The sequence below is a fragment of the Gadus morhua genome, chromosome 4 (genome assembly GCF_902167405.1).
Source record: "Gadus morhua chromosome 4, gadMor3.0, whole genome shotgun sequence".
Taxonomy (NCBI): Eukaryota; Metazoa; Chordata; class Actinopteri; order Gadiformes; family Gadidae; genus Gadus; species Gadus morhua.
In genome coordinates, this window is record NC_044051.1 from 14,993,623 (window position 1) to 15,006,980 (window position 13,358).

At 40.5% G+C, this 13,358-nt stretch overlaps 1 protein-coding gene across 1 annotated transcript; it reads left to right on the forward strand.

Moving 5' to 3' along the window:
• The first annotated feature begins 1,220 nt into the window (after positions 1-1,220).
• On the forward strand, positions 1,221-12,869 carry LOC115542540 (myosin heavy chain, fast skeletal muscle-like). Its single transcript, XM_030354827.1, has 41 exons — positions 1,221-1,291; positions 2,214-2,252; positions 2,339-2,557; positions 2,655-2,798; positions 2,889-3,045; positions 3,138-3,165; positions 3,308-3,419; positions 3,864-3,956; positions 4,039-4,102; positions 4,220-4,318; positions 4,457-4,560; positions 4,828-4,966; positions 5,089-5,207; positions 5,294-5,443; positions 5,534-5,704; positions 5,797-6,097; positions 6,241-6,311; positions 6,444-6,531; positions 6,638-6,755; positions 6,874-6,997; positions 7,090-7,226; positions 7,316-7,571; positions 7,669-7,911; positions 7,996-8,172; positions 8,267-8,412; positions 8,502-8,592; positions 8,681-9,070; positions 9,171-9,297; positions 9,472-9,590; positions 9,702-9,898; positions 9,984-10,167; positions 10,267-10,432; positions 10,534-10,658; positions 10,752-11,060; positions 11,150-11,353; positions 11,456-11,581; positions 11,660-11,830; positions 11,912-12,016; positions 12,113-12,208; positions 12,293-12,424; positions 12,750-12,869. Exons 3-41 carry the CDS (start codon positions 2,351-2,353, stop codon positions 12,768-12,770), a joined length of 5,811 nt encoding a protein of 1,936 aa, XP_030210687.1. The 5' UTR covers positions 1,221-1,291; positions 2,214-2,252; positions 2,339-2,350; the 3' UTR covers positions 12,771-12,869.
• Positions 12,870-13,358: the final 489 nt, after the last annotated feature.

The window sequence follows — 13,358 nt, forward strand, 5'->3', positions numbered from 1 at the left end:
CTCCCCAAACCATTTAGCCTAAAGTTGCACTGTGCCACCATACCCCTTCCAGCGCCACCGTGCTACATCCTTTTTTTCCATTTAATTTCTGAGACGGTTTAATTGGTTAAAAAAGGAATATGAATTGAGTCTCTTTAGGATCAGCTCTTGGTCTGAGTCGGACTCGTTTGACGCGGTGCGACACAGCGCACAGTGGCTCGTCTGGTGTGTTACGTCTGCTTTGAGTTCTTTAGTAGAAAGAGAATGCACATCAGATTATCCCAGTTAAATACAATGGCTGTTGGCATTGTATTTAACTGTGGCACGTGAAACAGATGTTCCTGTTAAGAAAGACACCTTTGAATGGGCTAGCCTTCTTCAAATTATCATTGAACTAAAAAGGTGTTTTTTACATTGTGCAAAGGTAATTGTTAATTTATTTATTTTTGTTTGTTCTACATATACATTTTCACAATAGTAAAGAGTCTATCATAGGGATTAGAGAATGCTATTTAAGTGCCACAGGAAAAGCAGGCCTTCTTTGGAGGCTAATGATAGTGGTGGGCCTCCTGTCAACACATGTTTGGAAAGTACAAGCAGTTACTCCATGTTAAAAAGCCACACAAAGCTCTTTATGACATGCAGAATCTTGTTTCTTACATTCTGCCACTAGGTCAATCACTTCCTAAGGTTTACACATAAATACCAGTTACATAATTTTATGAAACTTGCATAACTAAACATAACCACAGTTAGTTAATTGCCAGTCTAGTCTATCGACAAGACTGTAACACAAAGTGATGAGCATTCGAAAATGAAATATATATGCAGCACTACACCCATGTTAATATTGTGTTTCATAAATAGTCTGGTTGGTAGTAAGCACTAGGCATGCCTTAAGTTCTTAAGTTCTAATAATATGCATTTGTTTACATTATTGTATTATTCATACATTTTGAGCTCAAAGTGTAATGTGAATTAAAGATTGTTAAATATTAATTTGTCGAAAACTATTAGTGACATTCTGGATTTGCTTAATCCTCAAAGGTAAAAAATCTGTACACATAAAACTGTGCTGTGCTGTGTGCTATAATTTAAGACAGAATAAGCAATGCATTAGAATTCATACTCATGTACACATGTAAATAGTAAGTACGTCGGTAATAAACCCCATGTGAAATATAAACCAAAGCTATAAGAGGGTTTACCCCTCATGCCCATATTGAGTGTTGGCTTACCCTGCGGGCTAGTATATAAGAGGACCCAGAGGGATGAACAGCTCTCAGGGCAGTTGAGGAAGTAACAGCTAGTGGTAAGTCAGAATGTAGATAAAACTCTCATGCATTAAAACTTGAATGCTCTGTTTGACATTCGCTTAATATTCTTGTGTAATTTAGAGATTATTATAATTATGCAAAAAGTATCTTATCACCTACGGCAGCATTGAGTAGCAAAGACTCAATTGATGAGGTTCTTTGATAGATCCATTAATTGTATTTGTTTATTTAGTCTGTAAATGTAAAGCTATATGGCATGGCGTACAAGTAAAGGTCCTTTTATATTGAATGTGATTGGTCGTCACGTCTTTTATCACAGCAATAAATAATAACAAATCATTGAGCTGAATGGGACTATACCGTCACCTATCCCGGAAAAGGGCTTTAAATGTACGAGCACCAGGATCACATTTTCATTCTACGAATCAGATTACCCGATCAGAGTCGGGTAACTTTTTTTCATGGTCACCATGGACAATGTACATGTTGTGGGATATGTTATAGGTAGCAGGTTTTTAATTTTTTTCTTATTGGATCCAAAGTGGTAAACTGCATTCATAGACACATAATTATAGCTATCGGTTTTATGTATTGATCATTTATCTCCATAGCAGTCTGCGCTACAAGCAAATGTTTCCTTGCACTACGGCACGAGACTATAGGTTGCTTTCGATAAAATAATTCTTATTTCAATGGGATTATACAGTTATTCAAACATATTCATGAATGTTATAGTCCATTTCCGTGCTAAGAGTTGCCTCTAAATCCTACACACTGGACCTTTAAACAAATAAAACCGATTGACCACATGCATTGAATGACCAATGCATGTCATGCAGTGTGATTGTAATTTAAGAAATACGAACCAGCATTTACAATACACTGCACCTTCTGATGATGCTACAAATTTCCTCTGTCATATGAAATTGTGCAAATAACATGTCTTTCGATTTAAAGGCTGACACTTGAAGATTTCTCATTGGTAAGAAGAACAAGGTAAGAGTTATTTGACCAAAGCCATACCGATCTGTATAAAAACCATTTGAGCATATGAGATACATCAAAACATTTTATTTTCACAGTAAGCGGCCACCATGAGTACGGACGCGGAGATGGCCTTATATGGCAAGGCTGCGATTTACCTCCGTAAGCCAGAAAAGGAGAGGCTTGAGGCCCAGAGCGCGCCCTTTGATGCCAAGAGTGCTGCATATGTGGCTGATGCTAAGGAGCTGTACGTCAAGTGTACCATCATTAAGAAGGAGGCTGGCAAAACCACAGTGAAAGTGTTGGCTACGGAAGAGGTATGCTGCTTGTGATTTATTGCTATGCAGAAAATAGTTCGAAACGTTTAAAGGTAAAAAATGAAACGAAACAAAAGATGGGGTGCCTTTTTTTTAGGAGAGAACAGTCAAGGATGATGATGTCACACCCATGAACCCTCCCAAGTACGACAAAATTGAGGACATGGCCATGATGACCCATCTCAATGAAGCCTCTGTGTTGTATAACCTCAAAGAGCGTTATGCAGCATGGATGATCTACGTAAGATATTTTACCAACTAAATGAAGTAAAATAATATCTAATGATATCCCAGATCATATTAATGATCATGTCTGAACGATTTCCTTCAGACCTACTCTGGGCTGTTCTGTGCCACTGTAAACCCGTACAAGTGGCTCCCAGTGTACGATCAGGAGGTTGTCAATGCCTACAGAGGCAAGAAGCGTATGGAGGCACCACCCCATATCTTCTCTGTCTCTGACAATGCCATCCAGAACATGCTCACTGGTATGTACAAGAAAGTCGGGCAAAAATAAATGTTATGATGTATGGTCAACATTTTTGGATAAATGTAATACTTTGAATGGTTTTTTTTGCAGATCGGCAGAATCAGTCTGTCTTGATCACGTAAGTTTAAACCTGATGGTGTTGAGTTGGATGATTCAACATTACGTTGAATCATCAATTAAGTAAAATATGACCTCACAAAAATTTCATGAAGAATCAGACAATGGAAAAAAACTCTAAATTACCTCATTTTCATACCCAGTGGAGAATCCGGTGCTGGAAAGACTGTGAACACCAAACGTGTCATCCAGTACTTTGCTACCATCGCAGTGGCTTCTGACAAGAAGAAGGACCAAGCCCCTGGAAAGATTCAGGTATGCTTTAAAAAAAAATATATATATATATATATATATATATTAGGGATGGGCGTGAGGAATCGATTACTTGAGTACTGCTCGTTACAAATGAACTCGGTTGGTGGACAGGCAAACTCGAGTTTGCATAAACACACACAAAGTTTTCTGAAGCAAATGTATACATTTTCTGTGTGGCGCCACTAACGCATGCCGTGGGCACAAAGCAAATGAAACGTATCAAATTCCTGTGTGGCGCGTGCCGTGCCGTGTGCAGGCACGCCAGAATTCCAAAAGTTAAGAGATGGCGGTAAAAGCAAAGCGCAATAAGCGTAATCGATTCCTCACGCCCATCCCTAATATATATACATATATACATTTAAAAAAAAACATGACAGACATGACACACACAAAGGATGTAGGATGACCTGAGAACTGAGGATCAATACTGGAACTTCATCATAGGGGTCACTGGAGGACCAGATTATTGCAGCCAATCCCCTGCTGGAGGCCTACGGTAATGCCAAGACTGTGAGAAATGACAACTCATCTCGTTTCGTAAGTACAAACTTAGTATGTCAAACAAATTAAATAACATACTTGATCTTTGAAAAAAAACTGAAATGAGGCTTTTCTACAGGGTAAATTCATCAGAATCCATTTCGGTGCAACTGGTAAACTGGCCAGTGCTGACATTGAGACGTGTAAGTATCTTGTATCCAAATAACAACAAATTAACTCTCATTATTGGGGGTCTCATAATTGGTTTTGATCTCTTAATGTGTATCAAAACATAATAATAATATTTTAAAACCATGAAGATCTGCTGGAGAAATCCCGAGTGACATTCCAGCTTCCCGATGAGAGAGGCTATCACATCTTCTTTCAGATGATGTCCAACCACAAACCTGAAATTGTTGGTAAGATTAGTAGTGAGAAATAAATGTTGCAGTAAGTTGTATTGTTGTATAGGGTTGCCTTTAACTTATCATTCAGGATTCTGAAGTAGAAAAATAACAATTAGAATCGTTAAAGTGACCATTTTCTATTTTCTGCAGAAATGTGCCTCATCACCAGCAACCCCTACGACTTCCCCATGTGCAGTCAGGGTCATATCACTGTGGCCAGCATTAATGACAAAGAGGAGCTGGATGCTACTGATGTGAGTCAATGTTTACAACTACCTTAGGTAGGTATTTTAATCGGCAGGGACTAACCGGGACCAGAAAACTATGAGGACTTTAACTCAGTGTTACAGCCTGCGGAATCTACTCAGAATGGTTTCAGCCCGATCTCAGTGCGCTCTGCTCTGTCCGCGTACAGCAGAATCAGGAAATCTCTGTACAGTAAAAACCAAGGTAGAGTTAATAGAGACTCTTTGAATACTCTTTGAATTTAATTTCATATTATATACTTTATTTTCCTACAGGATGCTATTGATATTTTGGGTTTCAATGGTGAGGAGAAGAATGCCATCTGGAAGTTCACTGGTGCTGTGCTTCACCACGGTAACATGAAGTTCAAGCAGAAGCAGCGTGAGGAGCAGGCTGAGCCTGACGGCACTGAGGGTGAGTTAAAAATGTTTTAAAACAACCACTGAACATTTCCAAAGTCCAGGTTTGCTGTTATTAAATGTATTCACTATCTGTACGAATTTGTCATCATTCTTTCTTTCATATGAAAAATGCAGAGGCCGACAAAATCTCCTACCTGCTTGGTCTCAACTCTGCTGACATGCTCAAGGGTTTGTGCTACCCCAGAGTGAAGGTCGGAAATGAGTTTGTCACTAAGGGACAGACAGTACCTCAGGTATGGAAATACCAAGGAATACCTTTCAAAAAGTAATTGCAATAGTTGTCATTTGTATGTATATCTAATCTTCCACCACGCTCTAGGTATACAACTCAGTGAGTGCCCTGGGCAAGTCTATCTACGAGAGGATGTTCTTGTGGATGGTCATCCGTATCAACCAGATGCTGGACACCAAGCAATCAAGATCATCCTATATTGGTGTCCTGGATATTGCTGGTTTTGAGATCTTTGATGTAAGATTCAATTTCTTATAACAACAATTTCCCTGGCTAAAAGCAGTGTCTACGTGGATGAACGTTCTCTAAACTAATGTTCTCTATCAGTACAACAGTATGGAGCAGCTGTGCATCAACTTCACCAATGAGAAACTGCAACAGTTCTTCAACCACACCATGTTCGTCCTGGAGCAAGAGGAGTACAAGAAGGAGGGCATTATCTGGGAGTTCATTGACTTCGGTATGGACTTGGCTGCCTGCATTGAGCTTATTGAGAAGGTAAACATGACTTATATAACTAAATATCACAATTCTAAGTGTGATTCAAAACTATCTTATCGTAATGTTTCCTAATATGTTTTTCTGCATAGCCAATGGGCATCTTCTCCATTCTTGAAGAAGAGTGCATGTTCCCCAAAGCCTCAGACACTTCCTTCAAGAACAAGCTGTATGAACAGCATCTTGGCAAAAACAAAGCATTTGAGAAGCCCAAGCCGGGGAAGGGCAAGGTTGAAGCTGACTTCGCAATGGTGCACTATGCTGGTACCGTGGGCTACAGCGTCGCGGGCTGGCTGGACAAGAACAAGGATCCCCTGAATGACTCTGTTATTGGACTGTACCAGAAGTCCTCAAACAAACTGATGCCTGTCCTGTACCCCGCTGTAGTGGAAGGTACATATTCATACCATGTCATCATAGTTAAAAACCGTTGACCCATTATATTGTAATACCCATTTATTTTGAAGCCATTTATTGCCTCTATTTTATAAACAAAAACGGGAACATTTTTACTAATTAACAATAATCTAAAACAGAGGTCGGGGGTGCAAAGAAGGGAGGCAAGAAGAAGGGTGGCTCCATGCAGACTGTGTCATCACAATTCAGGGTAAAGTTAAACAAGCAATTACATGTAGAAATACATGTAATTTGATGCCATATTTCATAAGTATTCTCTGAATTTGTTCTTTATCAGTCAATTTGTATATATTTCATATTTTATTCTGTGATGTGTCTTTAGGAGAACTTGGGCAAACTGATGACCAACCTGAGGAGCACCCATCCTCACTTTGTGCGTTGTCTCATTCCCAATGAAATTAAACTACCAGGTAATATTTCTTCAAATAATCTCTACATTCGAGGTTGATGTTTTAGTAGGATATAGCAAAAATGAATGTCATATTTTAAAAGTAAAAAATCTATAACACTTCACAGGAATGATGGAGAACCACCTGGTTATCCACCAGCTGAGATGTAACGGTGTGCTGGAGGGCATCAGAATCTGCAGAAAGGGCTTTCCCAGCAGAATCATCTATGCTGACTTCAAGCAGAGGTATTACCTATTGACAGAACAATTCTATTGTCACGATAATACAATTCCTTTGCCTACATATTTAAAACTTGTTTATATACACCTTTCTTTTAAACACTTAACATACTCACTCCTATAGATACAAAGTACTGAATGCCAGTGTCATTCCTGAGGGACAGTTCATTGACAACAAGAAGGCTTCTGAGAAGCTGCTTGGATCCATTGATGTGCCTCACGACGAGTACAAATTTGGACACACCAAGGTCTGTTTATTGTTGTCAAAAATTAAATATTTACCGGATACTTCCCTGATACTGAAAGATAGTCTCTGACAAGATGTCTTTCTTACATTAAGGTGTTCTTCAAAGCTGGTCTTCTGGGTACTCTTGAGGAGATGCGAGATGAGAAGCTGGCATCTTTGGTCGGAATGATTCAGGCTCTCTCTCGGGGTTACCTCATGAGGAAGGAGTATGTGAAAATGACAGCTACAAGGTATGTTTCAAAAGATTGATACATAAGAAGTTTTGCTATTTTGTCAAATCAAAAATGTTGCATTAAAATGGACTGCCTTTTCGCCACAGGGAAGCTGTTTACACTATTCAGTACAACATCCGCTCATTCATGAATGTCAAAACCTGGCCATGGATGAAGGTGTACTACAAGATCAAGCCTCTTCTGAAGAGTGCTGAAACGGAGAAGGAGCTCTCTGCAATGAAGGAGAACTATGAGAAGATGAAGACAGACCTGGCCACTGCGCTGGCCAAGAAGAAGGAACTTGAGGAAAAGATGGTTTCTCTACTGCAGGAGAAGAATGATCTTGCGCTGCAAGTGGCCTCTGTAAGTAAAAATGTTTATCCGTCTCAACATGTAGACACAATGAGATACATGTGATATGATATTTGATATGACTGATATGATGACACATTTTAAACAGGAAGGAGATAATCTGAATGATGCTGAAGAGAGGTGTGAGGGACTCATCAAGAGTAAGATCCAGCTGGAGGCTAAACTCAAGGAGACAACCGAGAGACTAGAGGATGAAGAGGAAATGAATGCTGAGTTGACTGCCAAGAAGAGGAAACTGGAGGATGAATGCTCTGAGCTCAAGAAGGACATTGATGACCTGGAGCTTACCTTGGCCAAAGTGGAGAAGGAGAAACATGCCACTGAGAACAAGGTTTGCAAAGATTCTTTGAAAGGAGATTAAATAAAATACAAATAAGCATGTTCCACGCATTACACATAATTTTGTTTTGTTTAGGTGAAGAACCTTACAGAGGAGATGGCCTCTCAGGATGAGAGCGTTGCTAAGCTATCAAAGGAGAAGAAAGCCCTCCAAGAGGCACATCAGCAGACTCTTGATGACCTACAGGCAGAGGAAGACAAAGTGAACACTCTGACCAAGGCCAAGACCAAGCTTGAACAGCAAGTGGATGATGTGAGGTTCCTTTCTAACCCTCCTTTCTGACATTAGAAAAAACATGGTTATTCTTTTGAAATGCAGTCAAATAAAATATAATTTTTAATTGCAGCTTGAAGGTTCTCTGGAACAAGAGAAAAAACTCCGTATGGACCTTGAGAGAGCCAAGCGAAAGCTTGAGGGTGACCTGAAATTGGCTCAGGAATCAATAATGGATCTGGAAAATGACAAACAGCAGTCTGATGAGAAACTCAAAAAGTAATGTGATTGAACAAAAATCGTGCTTTTGATTAGAAAGATTCACAAGAAGTATGTTAATAAGTTATGTGGTATTGTTTCATCATCAGGAAAGACTTTGAGACCAGTCAGCTTCTAAGCAAGATTGAGGATGAGCAGTCCCTGGGTGCTCAGCTTCAAAAGAAGATCAAGGAGCTTCAGGTAAGGCAATATATATGACAATCCCACATGAATGTTTCATAAATATTAGTACATTCTTACAAAGTATTATGTGTTCCTTACTTATTAGGCCCGTATTGAAGAGCTGGAGGAGGAAATTGAGGCTGAGCGTGCTGCTCGTGCCAAGGTTGAGAAGCAGAGAGCTGATCTCTCCAGAGAACTTGAAGAGATCAGTGAAAGGCTTGAGGAGGCTGGTGGAGCCACTTCTGCTCAGATTGAGATGAACAAGAAGCGTGAGGCTGAATTCCAGAAGCTGCGTCGTGACCTTGAGGAGTCCACCCTGCAGCATGAAGCCACTGCTGCTGCTCTGCGTAAGAAGCAGGCTGACAGTGTAGCAGAGCTGGGAGAGCAGATTGACAACCTCCAGCGTGTCAAGCAGAAGCTTGAGAAGGAGAAGAGCGAGTACAAGATGGAGATTGACGACCTCTCAAGCAACATGGAAGCAGTTGCAAAGGCCAAGGTAAATTATCTTTCAAATTAAATATACCATATTATAATTAATACTATATAATCTGTATAAGAAACCACTTGTGCTAACAAGTAAAACGTTGTATCACCAGGGAAATCTGGAGAAGATGTGCCGTACCCTGGAGGACCAGCTGAGTGAAATCAAGGCCAAGAGTGATGAGAACAGTCGCCAAATAAATGACATCAGTGCTCAGAGAGCAAGGCTGTTGACAGAGAATGGTAAGTATTCACAATTACTTAAAGAAAAACCTGCATATTAGAATAGCCCTAATGATAACCATAAATAACCTTAACACTAACCACCAACAAATGCAACCCAACCTTATTCATATATTTAGGGGGAAAATGTGGTATTGCTATATTTTATAGCTAACAATTTATGTCATCACCTAGGTGAGTTTGGTCGTCAGCTCGAGGAGAAAGAGGGTCTCGTCTCCCAGCTTACCAGAGGCAAGCAGGCCTTTACTCAGCAGATTGAGGAGCTGAAGAGGCTCAATGAGGAGGAAGTCAAGGTAAACCATCATTTTTATTCATTTAATTTCATGATTTCATTATGTCATTGCAGATTCTACATATCTGTATCTTTAGATGCGTTAATTTATTGAGGCAATCACCTTTTGCAGGCCAAGAATGCTCTTGCTCATGGTGTGCAATCAGCTCGCCATGACTGTGACCTTCTGAGGGAGCAGTTTGAGGAGGAGCAGGAGGCCAAGGCTGAGCTGCAGCGTGGAATGTCCAAGGCCAACGGTGAGGTGGCTCAGTGGAGGACAAAGTATGAAACTGATGCTATCCAGCGCACTGAGGAGCTAGAGGAGTCCAAGTGAGTCAAATACTTAATATCTTATCTAAAGTACACGTTCTATTTGGTGAACGTCCACAAATTAAACCATGTGATACTTTAACAGGAAAAAGCTTGCCCAGCGCCTTCAGGAGGCTGAGGAACAGATTGAGGCAGTGAACTCAAAATGTGCCTCTCTGGAGAAGACCAAACAGAGACTCCAGGGTGAGGTGGAGGATCTCATGATTGATGTGGAGAGGGCCAACGGACTGGCTGCCAACCTTGACAAGAAGCAGAGGAACTTTGACAAGGTGTTTTGTCATTCATTGAGCTGGCCGTTTAAATTGTTTTATCCTTTTATTATTCTTCAAGTGATTAACATGTGCCGCTTTATTAACAATATTGTGCAGGTTTTGGCTGACTGGAAGCAGAAATATGAGGAGGGCCAGGCAGAGCTTGAAGGAACTCAGAAAGAGGCTCGTTCTCTCAGCACAGAGCTTTTCAAGATGAAGAACTCCTATGAAGAAGCTCTGGATCAGCTGGAGACCCTGAAGCGTGAAAACAAGAACCTCCAACGTGAGTTAAACTGATCATTTTGGCATCAATGATTCCAAGATTACTACATATATAACTTTATTGGAATTCATGCAAACAACAATATTTAACCCTCTCAACAGAGGAGATTTCTGACCTGACTGAACAAATTGGTGAGACTGGAAAGAGCATCCATGAGCTGGAGAAATCCAAGAAGCAAGTGGAGACAGAGAAGAGTGAGATCCAGACAGCCCTAGAGGAAGCTGAGGTGACTACAAAAAAAAAGAAAGAATCTAGTGAAATTGTATTTATTATGAAATAGAATATGTAACGAATATGCCAACATTGGTTTATAATTTAGGGTACTCTGGAGCATGAAGAGTCCAAGATTCTGCGTGTCCAGCTGGAGCTCAACCAGATTAAGGGTGAGGTTGACAGGAAGCTGGCTGAGAAGGATGAGGAGATGGAGCAGATCAAGAGGAACAGCCTGAGGATCACTGACTCCATGCAGAGCACGCTCGACTCTGAGGTCAGGAGCAGGAATGATGCCCTGAGAATCAAGAAGAAGATGGAGGGAGATCTGAATGAGATGGAGATCCAGCTGAGCCATGCCAACCGCCAGGCTGCTGAGGCTCAGAAGCAGCTGAGGAATGTTCAAGGACAACTGAAGGTATGAACTAAACTACTGTACAGGGCATAATATCTGGACATTTGCTTGCTGTTGTGACATCTTCCATGGTGTTTTCATTTTCATTTTAGGATGCCCAATTGCATCTTGATGATGCTGTCAGAGGAGGTGAAGACCTGAAGGAGCAGGCGGCCATGGTGGACCGTAGGAACGGTCTCATGGTGGCTGAAATTGAGGAGCTGAGGGCAGCTCTGGAACAGACAGAGAGAGGCCGCAAAGTGGCTGAGCAAGAGCTCATTGATGCCAGTGAGCGCGTTGGACTTCTGCACTCTCAGGTAAACAAACAAACAAACATATTCTTCCAAGTAATGCTCCCAAGCTCCCTTAAATAATTAGCAAGATTACATGCGTGTCATAAACACTGACATTCATTTCAGAATACAAGTCTTCTGAACACAAAGAAGAAGCTGGAGACTGACCTGGTCCAAGTCCAGGGCGAGGTGGACGATACCGTCCAGGAATCCAGGAATGCTGAAGAGAAGGCCAAGAAGGCCATCACTGATGTAGGTTTTGTATTATTTTCTTATTTCATTGAATTGGACATTGGTTGAACTTTCGATTAATGTTATATTTTATTTTAGGCTGCCATGATGGCTGAGGAGCTGAAGAAAGAGCAGGATACTAGCTCTCACCTGGAGAGGATGAAGAAGAACCTGGAGGTCACAGTGAAAGACCTGCAGCACCGCTTGGATGAAGCTGAGAACCTGGCCATGAAGGGGGGCAAGAAGCAGCTCCAGAAACTGGAGTCCAGAGTAAGATACTGGCAAACATGGATGTATTTACAGTTCCAGTATAATAGGAGTATATTTAATGAAAATATTTGATTTCTTAAGGTGCGTGAGCTGGAAACAGAGGTTGAGGGTGAACAGAGACGTGGAGTTGATGCTGTTAAGGGTGTCCGCAAATATGAGAGGAGGGTGAAGGAACTCACCTACCAGGTATGGCAGCTTATATTGAAAAAAATATTTAAATCAATGTATATCAGAAAAGATTACAGTCAAGGGTCTGGGGCATAACCATTTGCAATACTTTAGACTGAAGAAGATAAGAAAAATGGTGCCAGACTCCAGGATCTTGTTGATAAGCTGCAGTTGAAGGTGAAGGCTTACAAGAGGCAGGCTGAGGAAGCGGTAAGTAGAAACGATGTCACAAAATCGAGTTTTTGCATCAATTTTGGTACTTCTTATTTAAACAAAATATTAATCTTCCCACAGGAGGAGCAGGCCAACTCTTACCTGTCCAAGTGCAGGAAGGTTCAACATGAGCTGGAGGAGGCTGAGGAACGTGCTGACATCGCTGAGACTCAAGTCAACAAGCTGAGGTCCAAGAGCCGTGATGGTGGCAAGGTAAGTTCATCACTGCATAATGGTGGGTTCACGATGCATCGTACACCAACCCCACAAGTTGCTATTGTGATGCAAATTCCTGGCTTGTAGCACTTACAGCGCAGCCATCTTTGTTTGTCGAGTCGTACGATTAACCTCACTGAACTCGTTTGACTCAGAATCCGAGATATTACGACCAAAAGGGGAGTGCCTCGGTTAAATGACGCATGAAATCTGGGTATACGATGCATCCCGAACATACCATATGCCCATTGACTGAGAAAGAAATGTAATGCAAACAAAAATGTTGGTTGGTTTAATTATTTAATTTTTTTCTCTTCCACAGGGAAAGGAGGCAGCTGAATAAGATGTAATGCGTCATTGTACAATTAGAAAGGCATGTCATAAAACATGATTTCTTGTTTATAGTAAATAATGAGCTGCAATAAAATATTACAAAGCATCATTTTTCTCGTTGGTAGTTTGACTAATTACTTCAGTATTTTGAGTAACAATGGGCCATTAATCACCATTTTACCAACTTTTGAATTTGAATCTGATAGTCGATAGTAATGACACTGATGAATACAGAATTGTAAAAGTAAGCACAACTCTGGAATGGGTACTGGGAAATATATTATAACAGAAAATGAACGCTGAATTATTATATGTACATTAATTTGTTTTTTAATGATTCAATGTTGTGCCTTGCAGAAGGTTTAGTGTACATTTAAGAGATGAGATAACAATTGATACTGGGGAACAAACAGTCAAAAAACTATTTCTGAAACTGAATGGGCTGGTGACCTTCAACCTGAGAACAACAAGTCCTGTATCCATTAAAGATCTGCCTTATTATGTTACAATCACTCATCATTAAGTAATATTAATAAATAAAAGTTAACTAAGGGCTAGAAATCATTTACTAATGGTGTTCATGATGAATAAGGAATGA